The 17,795-nt window shown below is 49.2% G+C and overlaps 1 protein-coding gene across 6 annotated transcripts in view; it reads right to left on the reverse strand.

The window, feature by feature from the left end:
- Positions 1 to 4,641: 4,641 nt before the first annotated feature.
- LOC144162989 (rho family-interacting cell polarization regulator 2-like) overlaps positions 4,642 to 17,795 on the reverse strand; it is a 129,244-nt gene continuing 116,090 nt past the window's right edge. For all 6 annotated transcript variants that reach the window (XM_077693755.1, XM_077693753.1, XM_077693754.1 and 3 more), the window contains 6 exons: positions 15,571 to 15,714; positions 14,878 to 15,027; positions 9,384 to 9,427; positions 8,935 to 9,018; positions 6,016 to 6,109; positions 4,642 to 5,594 (listed from right to left, as the gene is read on the reverse strand). In XM_077693755.1, coding sequence (XP_077549881.1) covers positions 5,521 to 5,594; positions 6,016 to 6,109; positions 8,935 to 9,018; positions 9,384 to 9,427; positions 14,878 to 15,027; positions 15,571 to 15,714 — 590 coding nt within the window. In that variant the 3' untranslated portion in view covers positions 4,642 to 5,520. The remainder of the gene's footprint in view (positions 5,595 to 6,015; positions 6,110 to 8,934; positions 9,019 to 9,383; positions 9,428 to 14,877; positions 15,028 to 15,570; positions 15,715 to 17,795) is intronic.

Genomic DNA, 17,795 nt, shown 5'->3' on the forward strand with positions numbered 1-17,795 from the left:
TAACTAAAAAGATAGAGGCCCTGGTGGCCACTCCTCCTCCCACACCCTCCCCGCCGCCGCCCCCACCCGTAGAACAATTACACACTGTGATTGACGCCAGAATTACGACGCTCATCAAAGAACTGATTGACACCCAAAAGGAAACTCTTGCGCCTCTTTGCACAGGCCTACAGGCGCTCACAGACCGACAAAACAAACTAGAGCAGGCCATCCTTAGCATTAAAGAAAACCTCGCCGCCACCCACCCGCCTAAGAAGATAAAGCATCACCCCTACTATGACTAACGCCCAGTCAGCTTCGCTCTCCATATTACAGTGGAACTGCCGCTCCTTCGCAAGTAAGCGCCACCAATTGGCTTTCTTCGTCCTGCAAGACCCCCCGGATGTCATCGCCATTCAAGAATCAAACGCCGCAGTCCCCTACCTGCAGCAATACACTGCATTTACGGACGACCCACAGCACCGCACCGCCACTTTAGTGCACAAAACACACCCGGCCCAGTCACATCGCCTTCCCCAAGACATCCCCCACACTTTCGTTGAGCTTATTTCCAATCGGCCCCAACACCCCAGTATTTACATCTTTAACGTCTACAGTCCCCCCACCGGCAGCCTATCCACCCTAGAAGCTCTACTACATGAAGCCACGTTAATTGCAAAAAACTGTCCGCTCCTACTTCTCGGAGATTTTAATGCTCCACATCCTTCCTGGGGCTATGCCCTGGCCTCCAAAAAAGGCACAGCCCTTCTCCGGGCCACGCAGAACCATCAGCTCGTCCTTTACAATGACCTCACCATGAATACTCGCATTGGCAACAGCGTGGCTCGAAACACAACGCCCGATCTATCATTCGCAAGGAACGTCACCGGCCTCACTTGGACATGTCTAGAAGAAACCCTCGGTAGCGACCACCACATCATCTCCATCCATCTTCCATTAACACAGAAACTTATAAGGAAAGGCACCGCTCGTTTAACAAATTGGCCCGCTTTCCGGCAAGACACAGATACCCTTCCTTCCATTACCCAAGATCTGACTGCTTGGACGCAAGCCCTTAACCAACGGGTCAAAAAGCACACACAGGAAATTGCACTCACCGATACTACGCCCGCTGCCGACCCCCATCTCACCCATATCTGGGACGCCCGGCGAAGCCTCACTAAAAGATGGCAGAGGCAAAAACATAACCGCACATTGAAGAAACGCATCGCTCTCCTCACCCAGCAAGCCCAAACGTATGCACAAGAACTCCGACGACAGAACTGGCGCAACTTCTGCGACCAACTGCAGGGCACGTTACACTCAAAAAGGACGTGGCACCTCCTTCGCTCTCTTCTCGATCCCACTAATACCCGGCGGCATACCGACCATAAGATACAACGCCTCATCAAGAACAGTGATCTCCCCTCGCAATGCCTTCTTGAGTCGATCCAGCATCATCTCTTCGGCCACCCAAGTTCCTATCCCCCTCCTCCGGTCAGCCACTATACCGGTAGTCCCAATGAAGACCTCGATGCCCCTTTTACCTTAACGGAACTCACCGCAGTGCTTGCCCGCCTCACACGCAATACCACGCCCGGGAAAGATAACATCACATACTGCGTACTCCGTAACTTGGATGAGGAGACCCTGCAGGAACTCCTCACTCTCTTCAATGCTCACTGGCAAGCAGGAACCCTCCCGGCAGATTGGCGACATTCGGACATCACCCTCATCCCGAAGCCGAACAAACCCCTCACCCCCACCACTCTCCGCCCAATCTCTCTGACCTCTTGCCTCGTAAAGCTTCTTGAACACCTGATTCATCAACGCCTATCCGATCACTTAGAAAAGCAGAACCTCTACCCTCTTACCATGTTTGGTTTTCGCCAACACCTTTCCACGCAAGATGTGCTCATCCAGATCAAGGAAGAGGTGCTTGACCACCTCAGCCGCACCACCCCCACCCCGAAGACCATTCTTACATTAGACGTCAAGGGAGCCTTTGACAATGTTACACATCAGGCCATACTAGATAACTTAAACACCACGGGATGTAAACTGCGAACTTTTCAATTCGTCAGTGCCTTCTTGCGAGACAGAACAGCAACTCTCCGCCTGGGCCCCCTCACCTCAACTTGTTTCCCCACCCCGGCCAAAGGTACACCCCAGGGTTCGGTTATTTCACCTTTACTCTTTAACATCGCCATGCTCCACCTCCCGGCCAAGCTGCAAGAAATTCCTGGAATTCACCACGCGTTCTATGCTGATGATCTCACCATTTGGACAACCCGGGGCTCTAGCGGTGAGCAGCAAGACAGCCTACAGCAAGCTATTGACACAACAATGGAATATCTCCAACCTAGAGGACTAACATGCGAACCTACTAAATCTGGCCTTCTCGTTCTTCGTGCTCGCACTAGGGGAAGAAAAGCTAACACAACTCCCGATCCCCAGGTCAGCATATCCGGTGCTTCCATCCCACAAGTTCCCACGCTTCGCATCTTGGGAGTTCCATTCCATCAAGACGGATCCGGGTCAGCTCTCCTACCACAGCTACACAAGACAGTCTCCCAGCTGACGCATCTCATTCGCCGTATCCGGGGCTCCTCATATGGACTGCGAGAGTCAGACACATGTCACCTCGTACAAGCCTTGCTCACCAGCCGTATCACTTATGGGACCCCCTTCGTCAATCTGAAACCCCAAGAGACTAGCAAGTTGGACGCCCTCATAAGAAAGACGTACAAATCAGCCCTCAGCCTGCCTACTTACACCGCGAACGAACGACTCATGAAACTTGGCCTCCACAACACCCTGAATGAACTTATCGAAGCCCAGCGCGTATCTCAGCTGCAAAGACTTGCCCTCACCCCCACAGGCCGTCAGGTCCTTCATAATATAGGCCGAACCCCGCCCCCTGCTCGTCTTAACCTACAGCGCATCCCCCTTTCCACTCGGCAACAACTCAGAACAGCGCCCATACCCAGGCACATGCACCCCATTTACAACCGGGCGCGAAGAGAAGCTCGAGTACGCCACCTCGAGAAGCGTTACGGCAATGACCCGCAGACCCGTTACACGGACGTTGCGCATCCCTCCCCCAATTCTCCGGCTACGCTTGTCACCCTGGACATTTCTGGCAACACCCTTACTGCGGCAACTTACCGAAATATGCCTACACCCGAAGCCGAAGCCCTGGCCATCGCCCATGCCATTACTACACATCGAAATCAGCCTTATCTCACCATCATTAGCGATTCACAGCAAGCCTGCCGCCTTTACCAGGCCGGTCTCGCCCCACAGCAAGCCTTACCCATGCTACGCTACCTACCTCCGGACCTAGAAGTGACCATTGTATGGACTCCTGGCCATGCCGGCCTGGTTGGGAATGAAGCGGCTCATGCCGCAGCCCGCGATCTGCACTACCGGGCACTCCCAACTTCAAGGACCGACACTGGTTGCTACCCTCCCACCACTGAAGACACGCTCCCTGCCCTTGATTCCACCTTCAGTGCCATACTGTCCCACTACAGGCACACACGAAGAATATACCCCCCGCCCCACCCCTCCCTCCCAACACACCACGCCACGCTTTATCGCCGCCTGCAAACTGAAACCTTCTATAATCACCCCATCCTACACCACATCTCGCCGTCCCTTTTCCCCTACAACTGCCCGCACTGTCACATACCTCTCACGACTTACCACCTTGTTTTCTCTTGTCCTCACCACCCTAACTCCATCCCATCCACCAACCCTGAGCAGTGGGAGTCCGAGCTGACCAGCTCAGCACCAGAGCGACAGCAAGCCCTGGTGCAACGAGCTCTGGACGCAGCTCGGACTCGCGGCCTCCTGGACTTGGGAGGCTGAGCACATCGTGGTGTGCACAATAAACGTTTATTCCTCCTGTAAAAACGTTAAGGGGGGACATGACTATTAAAACAACTTTTAAATTTGTAAGTAAACTCTGAGAAACTTGCTCCTCAGTTTAGCTCCTTTTTTCCCACCGATTTTAAATACGTTATTCTTTGATTCAATCAATTAGTTCCAAAGACCTTTTTTCCCAGTGATTTTAAATACGTTATTCTTTGACTCAATCAATTAGTTCCCAAGACAATTAGAGATAGTCATTTTTGGAGGAGCAATAGACAAAGCAGTGTTGGTCACAAAACTGTAATCCTTATATTCCGATACTACCATGAACCCAGGTGAATGCAATAAGGGAAGCGGTTTTCTGATGCACCGCTTGGAACTAATTTTAAGTCTCGCTAAACCTTGGTGGCGCCAGTGGCAATTGGGAACCATTTCAAACACCAAAGTTTAATGAGCTGCAAAATTAGTTCCAAGCGGTGCATTGAAAAACCGCTTCCCTTACTGCATTCACCAGGGTTCATAGTATCGGAAAAAATAAAGATTACAGTTTTATGACCAACACTGTTCTGTCCATCATTACTTAAAAATTGGCTACTTATCTATACTTACCTTCGGAACTTATTGACTGACTCAGAAAATAATGGCACTCTTGAAATCAGTGGAAAAAGAGCAGCAAGACTGACAAGTTTTAAGAAATGTGTCCCCGCTTAAAACACTTCACTGTAGTTGCACGCTTCAAGCGACATCACTTTAGCTTGACAGCAAAAATTGAAACGGACAACGAGCTCATGCAATAACTTGTTTATTAAAAACCAGCACTTGGTCTCGAGAATTTGGCAAATGTTTCTCTCACATTAGCAGCAACAGAAAAAAAAACAAGAAAACGCTCGAACGCGCTTAGATTTGCAATGCTTTCTCGTTCCTCCTTCCTCTGGAATGATAACAACCAACTTTGCTGACTAGACTGCAGGGGTGGTTCCCGGGAAAGTACTAGCGGACGACGCCTTGTTTATTTCGCGGGCGAATTGGAAGCGATTGCACTGTCGGTTCCCGCTGGCAACATGGCACGCTGGAAAGCTCGTGCACCGCTCGCGAATCCCTTCGTCGCGGCACCGCTCGCTTGATATGCAAGAGGCAGGTGGGCTGCACCTGACAACAAACAATATTGCCAACCTCTCGCAAAGGTGAAAGAAAAAAGCAAACTCGAAAAATAAATTCCTCAGCGAGGAGTGGCGACACTGCGACACCCTGGTAAAGCATTGGAATTCCTAGAAACGGAAAAATAAAAAATGAGATGAAACAAGGTGTCACATTAAAAAGTAAAAGAAACGTAAAAAGCCTAAACTAAAAGAAGGTTCTCACTGGAAGTTATATTTACAGAAGCAACAGCAGCAGCAGCAGCAATAAACAACAGGAACTCGGGGGGGGGACTGGTTCTGGTGTGGGGACTGACACGCAACGGCGCCCGCTGCAACAGAACAACATTTTGGCCTTGGTCTGCAAATTGGTTGGCTTGTTTGGTCTTTAAGCACCAGAACTTATATCACTAGAGAGCACATATGGTCACAGGTGGGAGGGGGACGGTCGGGGTCAAAATAGAGACATTCAACGGGCGCAGATTTGTTCGTGTGGGTGGTGCCATACAGTCGCAGCATCAGTGGAGCTCTACTTGACGGTCAAACCCTGGAACCCGTGTGCAACCAACTGGGACTGCTGGAACTCCCTGCGCCCGTCTTCTCCTGGAACAAGATAAGTCGCAACATTGTCACAAGGAAGGTGTCGTGCCTCATGACACGCAATTCACCCTGTCCAACAAACGGATTTTCACATGAGCAACTGAAGTAAGGCAAACAAACAGAATCACTGTGGGGCATTTTGTGTGAAATACTGGGTGTATCTGCCCTCATTTCACAAAATTTTAACCATCATCCACTGTGCACTCTGTTGTATAACGGCTTGAGTGACCAACTGACTATGCTGATCTTTCGTGCACGTGGAATGGACTTGCTTTTAACTCTGCATAGACATTGCCACACTAATTGTGTAAGCTTGTGAAACCGAGTATTGCTCCCGCTTCTGCATTTCTGGCCTTGTGTTCTATCCCGTGCACTTCCCTTAACATACGAACTACAAAAATAATCCGAGTGTACTATGACTCACCGAAGGAGAAGAGGGCTTCTTTGGCTTGTTGTCGCACTTTGGCCACTTCGTCCGCGTAGGAGAGGTGCACCAGTTCCTCCATGTACTCGTGTGCCTGCGTGCAGAATTGCCACCGCCACCCACTCACCACGTGTGCCACCAACTCTCATATACATCCCCACTGCCATCGTGCTAAGTGTTACAACCGCTAGTCTTTAGATTCCACTCAAGTGAGAACACTGGTCCCACCACTACTTTAGCCCTTCAGCTTCAGGTTAAAACTTTATCATCATGTTGCATTACTGCTCAGTCCCAAATGGTCGCCTGTCACCACCATTTTACGTTGACAGACTATCCCCCGTATTCTGAGTCCCTACTCCACTCGAGCCTCCGCTCGAGAGGACCCTTGAAAGCGAGTTTCGCTTTCATAAACTAACCTCCACTCGAGTGTCTCCTCCAACGGAGGAGCCGCTCGGCGATTTGGAGGAGCCGCTCACGATTTGGAGGAGCAACTCCAAGGTGTCGTCTGTGCTACCTTGAAGCAGCCCTCCAGTACTATTTTCAAGATGGCCGCCTACGCTCCTCTCGGTTCGAGAAGGCTGTGCTCGCTCGCCTCTTTTCCGGAGCATGTATCCCGCATTGACGAGGCATATAATGAAGGTTCAGGGTATTTCTGCACCGTGAATTTGCCATGTCAGTGCATAAGGTACTTGCTGAATACGCTTGAGCACTTCAGCAAGGGCGAATTCGTGTCGCGGTGCCTCTTTACCAAATCGGTCACTGCTGGAGCTGCCGAGGTGGCTGCCGAGCCAAACGCCGAGCTGCCGAGCCAAACGCCAGCAACCGAGGCCACCCACTGCTCCCTGCGTTCCGGCTGCTGGTTACGCTGCGATGTTATGGCGCCGGGACATTTCAAGTTGTGATGGGTGCCTTCGTCAACGTTTCGCCGCCGACAAGCCGCGTCGTCAGGTGTTGGTTGGAACTCGTAATTCGAAGCGTCGTGATGTTTTCTGCGACGGCGGGCGAGCTCCGAGATATCTGTGCGGACTTGTCTTTATCCTCGCAATGACAAGGTTGTCGCTGTCATGTACCGAAAGTCATCGCTCTGTAATGAAGGTGTCAGACTAACCTATGACACGGCTACCGTAAGCTGCTTACAGTAGGTGTGAAGCAGACGATCGCCGTAGGGAAGCGAGCGAGCGTGTCGTCTGCTCCAAAGCCCAGTTTTCTTTTTTTATTTTTTCTTCGAGCCGCCTGCGCTGCGAGGCTCCGCCCCTCTCCAAGTGCCCGTCGCTTTGTGCTCGCCTGCTACCTCGCGCTTGCGTGCTGTCGAAGGGGGACATTTCTACCGGGTTCACCGTGGTGCCTGTAAAATTACACATGCACTACTTTGTAATTTGAACATTATGTCGGCTTTGAGCTGCCGATAGTGGCGTGAACCGAAAAGAACAAATAATTAGGCGCTCACTGTGTCGGCAATTCCAGTCTATGATATGCGCTCATCACGCTTGGAAGCAAACCGCCAGCCCTTCCGCTGACATATCGTTATCTTGACTGTCATCCGGAGGGGGGGCCCTGAAACTTATAGTAATCGATATGATCAGAAAGAACATGAGACACAACGGGATACGTGAAGACATGGAGCAGCGTGCACAAAAACAAAACAGATTTATCGTCTGCTACCGAAGTGTGTGTGCAGTGTGGCCAGACCAGAAAACAGTTATTTCTAGTTGTGTCCACCTGGTTCATGTTATTTTCGTGCTCCTCTCAACCATAGAAACTATTATTTCTTAAAATACCGGTATAATTACTTAACAAAAAATAAAAACATTAAAAAGTTATACTTCTTAAGCGTACTTTCATGTCTTGAATAAAAAAATTTGCAATAACCTCGCCCCAGATGCCTTTCGCTGCTCCTCCAAAAGTGCGATCTCGAGGGTGCCTCCAAACGAAGGATTTCCTCGGAGGGTCGGCGTCACCACGTTTATGAAACGCGTGGAGACCTCGAGTGGAGGTGTTGCCCTATCCTCCACTCGACGGAGTGGAGGAAGCACTTTGAGTGGAGGAGGGATTCAGAATACGGGGGTAAGAAAAGGTCGCAGTAATGCAACAGCGCGAATCGACAGGACAAAGAGATGGACACAGCTTGGGCACTGACTAACAACTGAATTAAAAAATTAGAGCTGTTTCATTCAAAGTGAAAGCTGTCGGAAGTACAGAGCAGTTATCCGCCATAATGGGCTGTAGCGCTGTTATCCACTCACTGCTACCACCCATCACACTCTTCACCACCCTGTCTCACTCCTCTCATGAAGAATGGAACAGAGGTTTGTCCAATGCAATTCAAATTTCCCGCCCTCGCAGGCGCGCCCCCTGCCTGAAACTACGCCAGCGGGAGTTCTATTCTTTTTGCGCATGCTTTTTCTCCCGCACGTGCCGGCGTTGCACTGCCACTTTTTTGCGCTTACAATCGTAAAAAACAACCCAACAAGCGTTCCGAACTAGATGAACGTGGGCGCTGCCGGTTAATTATGTACATTTTTCCTCAAATGTGGCTGCAGTTTTCTTTGCTCCAAACAGCCGGGAGATGTATGACAAGTGCTAGTGGTTTACAACTTTCGAACGGTTATGACTGCACAAACCGCTTGGTTTTCAAAGCCTCTGTGGGACACGGACGACACTACGATGGAACTCCATTAAGACGGTATGCCGTGGGGCTCTAATTGGGTCCAGTGCTACAAGGTAAACCCCTAAAGTGCTCTGCACTTAAACTTCAGTCAGTCAGCGCTGGTGTTGTCTCCTCCTCTTTGTCCCGTCAGCTCGCATTGTTGCATTACCGTGAATCTGTACTGATTCAACTCTCAACCCTTCTGCATTGTAAAACAAAGGGTCTCAGAGTGGACCGGTTTCGACAAATGACTGTGAAGGGACAGAACCCACCTCCAGAAAAGACAGCGCCCTGCAACATCCTTGCCGTGTGAGTGCAGCGTCGGCTTCCAGTCCTTCAACGAGCAGCGCACACACCTGCAAAAAAACGCGAGCCCAAGTGGCGTTTGTGTGGACGGTCTTTTAATCAAACTTTCTAACTGAACTCCAAAACACACAGACGTGTATCCAAAACCCAAGAAAGATCTGTCGAGGAGCGCTTCAAGCGAGCAGCTTTAGTGGGCAGCACAACACTCCCAATGTCCACTGTGAGAATTACTGCAACACCGTTACATCCGTTACTTCGTTAAAGGACAACATTCAACTCCAGATGAACGACTTTGCAGAACAGTGCAAAACAACATGCATCTTTGAGAATTGAGCACTGCGGCACATGCATCGTTCTTACTTTTGTCCATATCATTTCAAGAGGCCCCATGAAGATGATAAAAAATATAGATTACCTGGGCTTTGGAGGTGACCTTTACTGCCGTCTTCAGATATTGTTCTGCAGAGTGAAAAGGCAATGACGTGTGAGCACAGGCAATTCAAAATATGTACATACTACTGCACCAACAACCTGAAGGCTTAAAATTTATCAATATATCTATGGACATATAGCCATTGAAGGTGGTACACCAAGGTGTACAAAAAAAAAAGTGCATGTGCTAAGCTTTGTAAAGCTTAAGCTTGATAAGTGAGCTCTAGAATTAAGGCTGCACTAATTTATTTTCATACTGGCGCAACGTCGTCTGCATAAATTAGGCGAGTCAATGTGCAATAAGACTAAAAGTCAATACATAACGAAATGCCATGAAAGCTTTAGGTGAGCAAGAAAACAGTTAGCAATATGGCACTGGTATATTTGTACAAATCTGCAAAAAAAAAAAAAAAAAAAAAACAGACTATTGACGGAAGCCAGCCTGCAAGACAGCCTCACGCATCAAGCCGGTGAAAACGGGATAAAAATTTGTGCATTAAAGTGAAGTGGGTTGTATTTGCGCATGTTTCAGTGTGCATTTTTGAGTGCATATTCACGTGTCAGCCATGCCACTGCAAAATCATAACCATCATCAGCAGCAGCAGCAGCCTACTTAGGTCCGCTGCAGGACGAAGGCCTCTCCCACTGATTTCCACCCAATTCTGTCCTGCACTGCCCAAGTCCATTCCTTGCCTCTAACTTGTCTTATTTGGTCCTTCCATCCATTTAATGGCCTTCTCTTTCTAGTCGTATCTCTGGTATCCACTCTGTTATCACAATTGTCCACCGCTTGTGGGTTCGTCTCACTATGTGGCCAGCCCAAGTCCATTTCTTTTTCTTTATTTAAACTATGATATAATCTACTCTAGTTTGTTCTCTGGTCCAGGTAGCTTGTTTCTTGTCCTTGAGTGTAATTCCTAACATTATTAGTTCCATGGCCCGTCGAGCTGACCAGTTTGCTTTCCATTTGTTTAGTAAGGCGCCAAGTTTCAGCTCAATATGTTGCCATCACAAGCAGCTTGCATTGGTTGTATACTTTTCTTTTAAGTGACAGAGGTAGCTTACTTTTCATTATTTGGGAGCGCTTGCCGAGTTCTCCCAAGGCCATACCTATTTTGAATTACAGTTCTGAAAATGCATCAGCAAACTACCCTTAAAATTGCTGCCTAAATCAAGATGAAGAACATTTTTGGCTAGCAGTTACCCACAACATAAACTTTCCTTTTGTACAAGGAACTCTTCCCATGCACACTGTTGTAAGGCAAAGCATGTGCAGCCAGTACTGCCTCAAAATGTGTATGAGCAGCCACGGGCAGCCTCGAAAAAATTCCTGTCTTTTGTTAGCTAAACATGTCTTCGTTGAAGAATCTGCCACGATCAATCCACTGCATCCTTGCGCGTGCTTTCCAGGTGAGTTCCAGATGAGTTATTTATAGCTTATATCCGTGGTGACAAAAGAGAGCTACAGTTTAAGTGAGGGCCTAGAGTCATGACAGCTGCAAAGCTTTACGCAAGCATTGCATTACAAAACTGTGACCTTTAATAATCACGATGGCTGGGGGCTTACAGACCAGGGTACTATTGATGAGCGACAAAACTCTCTACATCCACTTTTCCTGCGTAAAAAAAAGGGACCATCTCCCCGCGAGGGGGACTCGAGTAAATGTGTCGCATAGGGGGTGGGTGTATTGCGTTAACGTTTAGTGTTTGGGGAGTTGGTGGTAGTGAATGCGTTGTATCAGCAGCTTCTTGACGTAGTTTGAATGAGTCAAGGATATAAGGCGCGTTCGTAGCCTCCCATTCTGTGTCGGTTTTGTGGCGCAGTGGGGAGAGCACCATGTACCTCGCGTTCCGCCCACAGGTAGTGAATGCGTTGTATCAGCAGCTTCTTGACGTAGTTTGAATGAGTCAAGGATATAAGGCGCGTTCGTAGCCTCCCATTCTGTATCGGTTTTGTGGCGCAGTGGGGAGAGCACCATGTACCTCGCGTTCCACCCACAGGTAGTGAATGCGTTGTATCAGCAGCTTCTTGACGTAGTTTGAATGAGTCAAGGATATAAGGCGCGTTCGTAGCCTCCCATTCTGTGTCGGTATTGTGGCGCAGTGGGGAGAGCACCATGTACCTCGCGTTCCGCCCACAGGTAGTGAATGCGTTGTATCAGCAGCTTCTTGACGTAGTTTGAATGAGTCAAGGATATAAGGCGCGTTCGTAGCCTCCCATTCTGTGTCGGTTTTGTGGCGCAGTGGGGAGAGCACCATGTACCTCGCGTTCCGCCCACAGGTAGTGAATGCGTTGTATCAGCAGCTTCTTGACGTAGTTTGAATGAGTCAAGGATATAAGGCGCGTTCGTAGCCTCCCATTCTGTGTCGGTTTTGTAGCGCAGTGGGGAGAGCACCATGTACCTCGCGTTCCGCCCACAGGTAGTGAATGCGTTGTATCAGCAGCTTCTTGACGTAGTTTGAATGAGTCAAGGATATAAGGCGCGTTCGTAGCCTCCCATTCTGTGTCGGTTTTGTGGCGCAGTGGGGAGAGCACCATGTACCTCGCGTTCCGCCCACAGGTAGTGAATGCGTTGTATCAGCAGCTTCTTGACGTAGTTTGAATGAGTCAAGGATATAAGGCGCGTTCGTAGCCTCCCATTCTGTGTCGGTTTTGTGGCGCAGTGGGGAGAGCACCATGTACCTCGCGTTCCGCCCACAGGTAGTGAATGCGTTGTATCAGCAGCTTCTTGACGTAGTTTGAATGAGTCAAGGATATAAGGCGCGTTCGTAGCCTCCCATTCTGTGTCGGTTTTGTGGCGCAGTGGGGAGAGCACCATGTACCTCGCGTTCCGCCCACAGGTAGTGAATGCGTTGTATCAGCAGCTTCTTGACGTAGTTTGAATGAGTCAAGGATATAAGGCGCGTTCGTAGCCTCCCATTCTGTGTCGGTATTGTGGCGCAGTGGGGAGAGCACCATGTACCTCGCGTTCCGCCCACAGGTAGTGAATGCGTTGTATCAGCAGCTTCTTGACGTAGTTTGAATGAGTCAAGGATATAAGGCGCGTTCGTAGCCTCCCATTCTGTGTCGGTTTTGTGGCGCAGTGGGGAGAGCACCATGTACCTCGCGTTCCGCCCACAGGTAGTGAATGCGTTGTATCAGCAGCTTCTTGACGTAGTTTGAATGAGTCAAGGATATAAGGCGCGTTCGTAGCCTCCCATTCTGTGTCGGTTTTGTGGCGCAGTGGGGAGAGCACCATGTACCTCGCGTTTCGCCCACAGGTAGTGAATGCGTTGTATCAGCAGCTTCTTGACGTAGTTTGAATGAGTCAAGGATATAAGGCGCGTTCGTAGCCTCCCATTCTGTGTCGGTTTTGTGGCGCAGTGGGGAGAGCACCATGTACCTCGCGTTCCGCCCACAGGTAGTGAATGCGTTGTATCAGCAGCTTCTTGACATAGTTTGAATGAGTCAAGGATATAAGGCGCGTTCGTAGCCTCCCATTCTGTGTCGGTTTTGTGGCGCAGTGGGGAGAGCACCATGTACCTCGCGTTCCGCCCACAGGTAGTGAATGCGTTGTATCAGCAGCTTCTTGACGTAGTTTGAATGAGTCAAGGATATAAGGCGCGTTCGTAGCCTCCCATTCTGTGTCGGCTTTGTGGCGCAGTGGGGAGAGCACCATGTACCTCACGTTCCGCCCACAGGTAGTGAATGCGTTGTATCAGCAGCTTCTTGACGTAGTTTGAATGAGTCAAGGATATAAGGCGCGTTCGTAGCCTCCCATTCTGTGTCGGCTTTGTGGCGCAGTGGGGAGAGCACCATGTACCTCGCGTTCCGCCCACAGGTAGTGAATGCGTTGTATCAGCAGCTTCTTGACGTAGTTTGAATGAGTCAAGGATATAAGGCGCGTTCGTAGCCTCCCATTCTGTGTCGGTTTTGTGGCGCAGTGGGAAGAGCACCATGTACCTCGCGTTCCGCCCACAGGTAGTGAATGCGTTGTATCAGCAGCTTCTTGACGTAGTTTGAATGAGTCAAGGATATAAGGCGCGTTCGTAGGCTCCCATTCTGTGTCGGTTTTGTGGCGCAGTGGGGAGAGCACCATGTACCTCGCGTTCCGCCCACAGGTAGTGAATGCGTTGTATCAGCAGCTTCTTGACGTAGTTTGAATGAGTCAAGGATATAAGGCGCGTTCATAGCCTCCCATTCTGTGTCGGTTTTGTGGCGCAGTGGGGAGAGCACCATGTACCTCGCGTTCCGCCCACAGGTAGTGAATGCGTTGTATCAGCAGCTTCTTGACGTAGTTTGAATGAGTCAAGGATATAAGGCGCGTTCGTAGCCTCCCATTCTGTGTCGGCTTTGTAGCGCAGTGGGTAGAACACCATGTACAGTGGGGTCCACTGTTAAAGGGAAACGGCGAGCGCGTGGCCACTGCGCTCCACGAAGCGCCGGCGCCGAGAAGTGGCGAGAATCGTAGACAGCCGGCACATGCGCACTGACCGCACGAGGCGGCAGAAGCCGCTCTGTCGTCTGCTACGGCGCTCCGCTGCGTCGCTCAAGCTGAGGGATTTCGCACTCGAAGGATGTGAACAGCGGGGCGAAGCGCCGTAGCAGACGACACAGCGGGTTCTCCCGCCTCATGCGGCCAGTGCGCATGTGCCGGCTGTCTACGATTCTCGCCACTTCTCGGCGCCGGCGCTTCGCGGAGCGCAGTGGCCACGCGCTCGCCGTTTCCCTTTAACAGTGGACCCCACTGTACATTGCGTTCCGGCCGCAGTGTCGTGGGATCGAAACCAGGCGCCGATAAGTATTGTTTTTTTATATAGTGTAAGGGGAGGGGTGCGGACCTGTTGTTGAGAGCGAGGAGGGTAGCGTGATGCGGGAGAGGAGGAGTGGGGGAGAGGGCGCGCCTGCGCGCTGAGCTGTTGCGGACGCACGGCGGACGCTACATGTGAGTTAAAGAAATGCTCTGCATTTAAAACAACTGGTTCTAATATTCCACCAAGTGGCCCCTCGGCTAATTCTAAGGTGGCATCACAGAGTTGTGAATGAGCCCTCGTCACAATTACTACATGTATTAAAATTGTAACCGTGAAGTGTTAAGTACTGCCTTATAAATTAACTGAATGTGCTTTTAATTTCAGGAAGACGTTTTCAGACCCCGCAACTAAGCACCTTCAATACCAATCCCTTCTAAGTTTATTATAAACACACTCAATGCACATGTAGAGTGTTGTGCTGATTGATTGATTGATTGTTGGGTTTAACACGCCGACGCTACGCAGGCTATGAGGCACACCGCAGTGGAGGGCTCCGGATTAAGTTTGACCACCCGGGGATCTTTAACGTGGGCCAAAATCGCGAACACGCGGGCATTCTTGCTTTTCGCCTCCATCAGAAAAGCAGCCGCTGCGGCTGTCATGTGCTAAAAATAATGGAGGAGGTCACTTGGCAAGACTCAAATTTGCTGCAAGTTCAGAACAATGTTGAAAGTTGTGCCTACCAGCCAGATTGGAAAGCTGCCGATCTCCGCAGACCAGAATTTGGGAGATTGCAAACAGCAGCTCCCTGGTAGGCAGGACGTTCTTCAGTGCCGACAGCGTCCTCTTCACGATGGGCAGCTCCCTCGAAGACAACGAGTCAAGCACCTTCACTGCAGAGGGTAGAGGTGAATGACCCAACTTCAAAAAGACGGCCAGACTAAAACACGCATATGACGAACAAAGCAAGGAGTGGAACGTGACATTTATTAAAAATTGTTCCCGCTTTCTTGTTGAGAGCTCAGAGTGGGCTGTTTACCCTGGGTGCCATGCATGAGCAAGCAGCACCTCATCACACTGACATTCCAACGATATCAGTAAAGTACGGTTTAAGTTTGGGCTAGCATTGGTTCAGCATGGTCACAACCACAGAGCAGAAGAGACGCGCAAGAATACGAAAGGGGACATATACAGCACTGCCAATGTCTTTTCTTGCACTGCAGTTATGATTTAAGCAAAAGGAGAGAGAGAGAGAGAAAAAAAAAAGAAGTTGGGCACATAAGATTTCAAACGAAGCTTCACATTTCACGACCAAACCGGCTCACACTGTATGGCTTCAATTACTGCATCAAAAAGGACACAGTGCTTCCTGATGGCCACCACAAAGATTCACCAAACTCCCCATGTAAGTAATAACATGGAGCTCTTCAACTCACGCTCTGCCTCTAGCTGGTCGATGTGGTCCATGAAGAGCGTGCTGCCCAGCTGGGCAAAGTACGACTGGAACTGCAGCACGGTTACCATCATGTCTGGTTCCAGCCGTGTCACGTCCAGCATCTTTTGCAGCACCATGGTCACCACTGCAACAGGGAGAGGTCGAAAGGGACCAGTAAGGCATCTTACCACGGCGACATAAAAAGGTGAACACACTGCTACAACGACACTTAAATCGTTTTTAGGGTTTACACAGCCTTAATCCCTCTTTGAACCTGCATTCCTCAAAGCTTTCTCTGCTCATACTCAAAATGATAGAGTAAATAATTTGCCAGGCCAGAGTGACCACAGCCAACTGGACTAGGCAGTCAAAACTGTAGCAAATAAAAATGCTGATAATGCCACCAACCACAGACACATACCTAGCAAAAATTTCAATAGAAATTTGTATTGGTCCAACAGAAATAATGTATTGGTGCTATACACCACGCTATTGGTTGATTGATTGATTGTAGGGTTTAACGCGCCGACGCAACGCAGGCGATGAGGCACGCCGCAGTGGAGGGCTCCGGATTAGTTTTGACCACCTGGGGATCTTTATCGTGCGCCGAAATCTCGTACACACGGGCGTTTTTGCTTTTCGCCTCCATCAGAAAAGCGGCCGCCGCGGCCGGGAATCGAACCCGCGACCTCGTGCTCAGCAGCGCAACGCCTTAGCCACTGAGCCACCGCGGCGGGTTATACACCACGCTATTGGTTCTATACAACCAATATAGTATCTATAGGACCAATACAAAATCTATTGGTCTTATAGAGTCACATGCATTGGTTGTATTAGTCTAATAGACCAATAGCTATTGTTGCATCGGCCTAATAGACCAATAGGGGATATCTATTGGTCAAATACGTTGTCCATTGCTACTGGTTCACAGGTTGCTGAAGCAAGTGTAATGTGGCCAAATAAATGGAATCAACTAAAGGCCTTGGCATCCATTTGGCCATATTGTAATTGGTGTTCCAATGGCTCATGATACCAATACACCTATAGGCCAAGGCTAACCTACCAATACACCTATACATACCAATACACCTATAGGACTACACCAATATACCAATACACGTATAGACTGATACACCAATAACTATTGGTGTCAATAACCCAATAGGCTATTGGTTTTGTTTATTGGTAATTTTTGCTGGGGATACCATGCTGCAAGTTAAACGTGCAGAGTCGTATTACCTCAGCAATACACTAAGCAGTTTCCATGTTCCTGCATATGTTTCAAGGTTTGGATCGCTTGAAATGAATGTAAAGCAGAGCAATCTTCAAGCTCAGCATTCTGTTTGGACATGTCACTGTGGTGCTTTGATTTTGATTATTTCCATTTCCTTACCCTATATTTACTAAATATGCTTGCCCTAATTTACCCGCATGAAACGGAGATTATGCCTCAAGGTTAAATTCCCTGCTTTTTACATTTGCTATATTCACAAACAGCTCTTGGCTACAAAGGTCTACTACAGAGCAGATAACCTCTTCAAAAGAGCTTAATACTTGTTTCACAGTGCTCAGTACTGAAGAGCTCCAAACGTCCATCTCCACCCTATCTACACACATAAATTTTCGAAAACGATTGACTTTTGAATAAGCCCTAGTAGAAGTGTGCAGATATTGGGCCTACAACTGTAAATGAAGCTTCAAATCAACCCTTATTGACAACAGAACTTTCAGTTGTGCTAAAAAAGCAAACAACTCTACTTTTTATTAGTGCCTGTAAACCAATAGCAGCGGACAAATGTATTTGCCCAATAGATATCCCCTATTGGTCTATTAGGCTGATACAACCAATAGTTATTGGTCATTGGTCATATTGGACATGTACATGTCACTCTATCGGACCAATATATTTTATATCGGTCCTATAGACACTTGTTGCGACCGGGCGGGGGCACCCGATCCGAGCTCCGTGGCCTCCGACATGAGAGTGGTAGCATGTATGATGCGAGCGGCCAGCCGCTGTTGCAGCCGTGAAGAAGTCCAGAAGCCGTAGGCTAACGTAACTGTTTACTTCATAGCGAGAGGTGAGCCGAAGCCAAAGAACAATGCCCCGACGGGCGAGGTTACAATACAGGACTCGAGCAGAGCGACAACATCGATTCGCTGCTCTAACAGGAATGGTTTACAATGCTTGGGCAGCTCTATTTATACCCAAAAGCGATAACGGTC

The sequence above is a fragment of the Haemaphysalis longicornis genome, unplaced genomic scaffold (assembly GCF_048455015.1).
Source record: "Haemaphysalis longicornis isolate Haplotype H1 unplaced genomic scaffold, Haemaphysalis longicornis Haplotype H1 scaffold_12, whole genome shotgun sequence".
NCBI lineage: Eukaryota > Metazoa > Arthropoda > Arachnida > Ixodida > Ixodidae > Haemaphysalis > Haemaphysalis longicornis.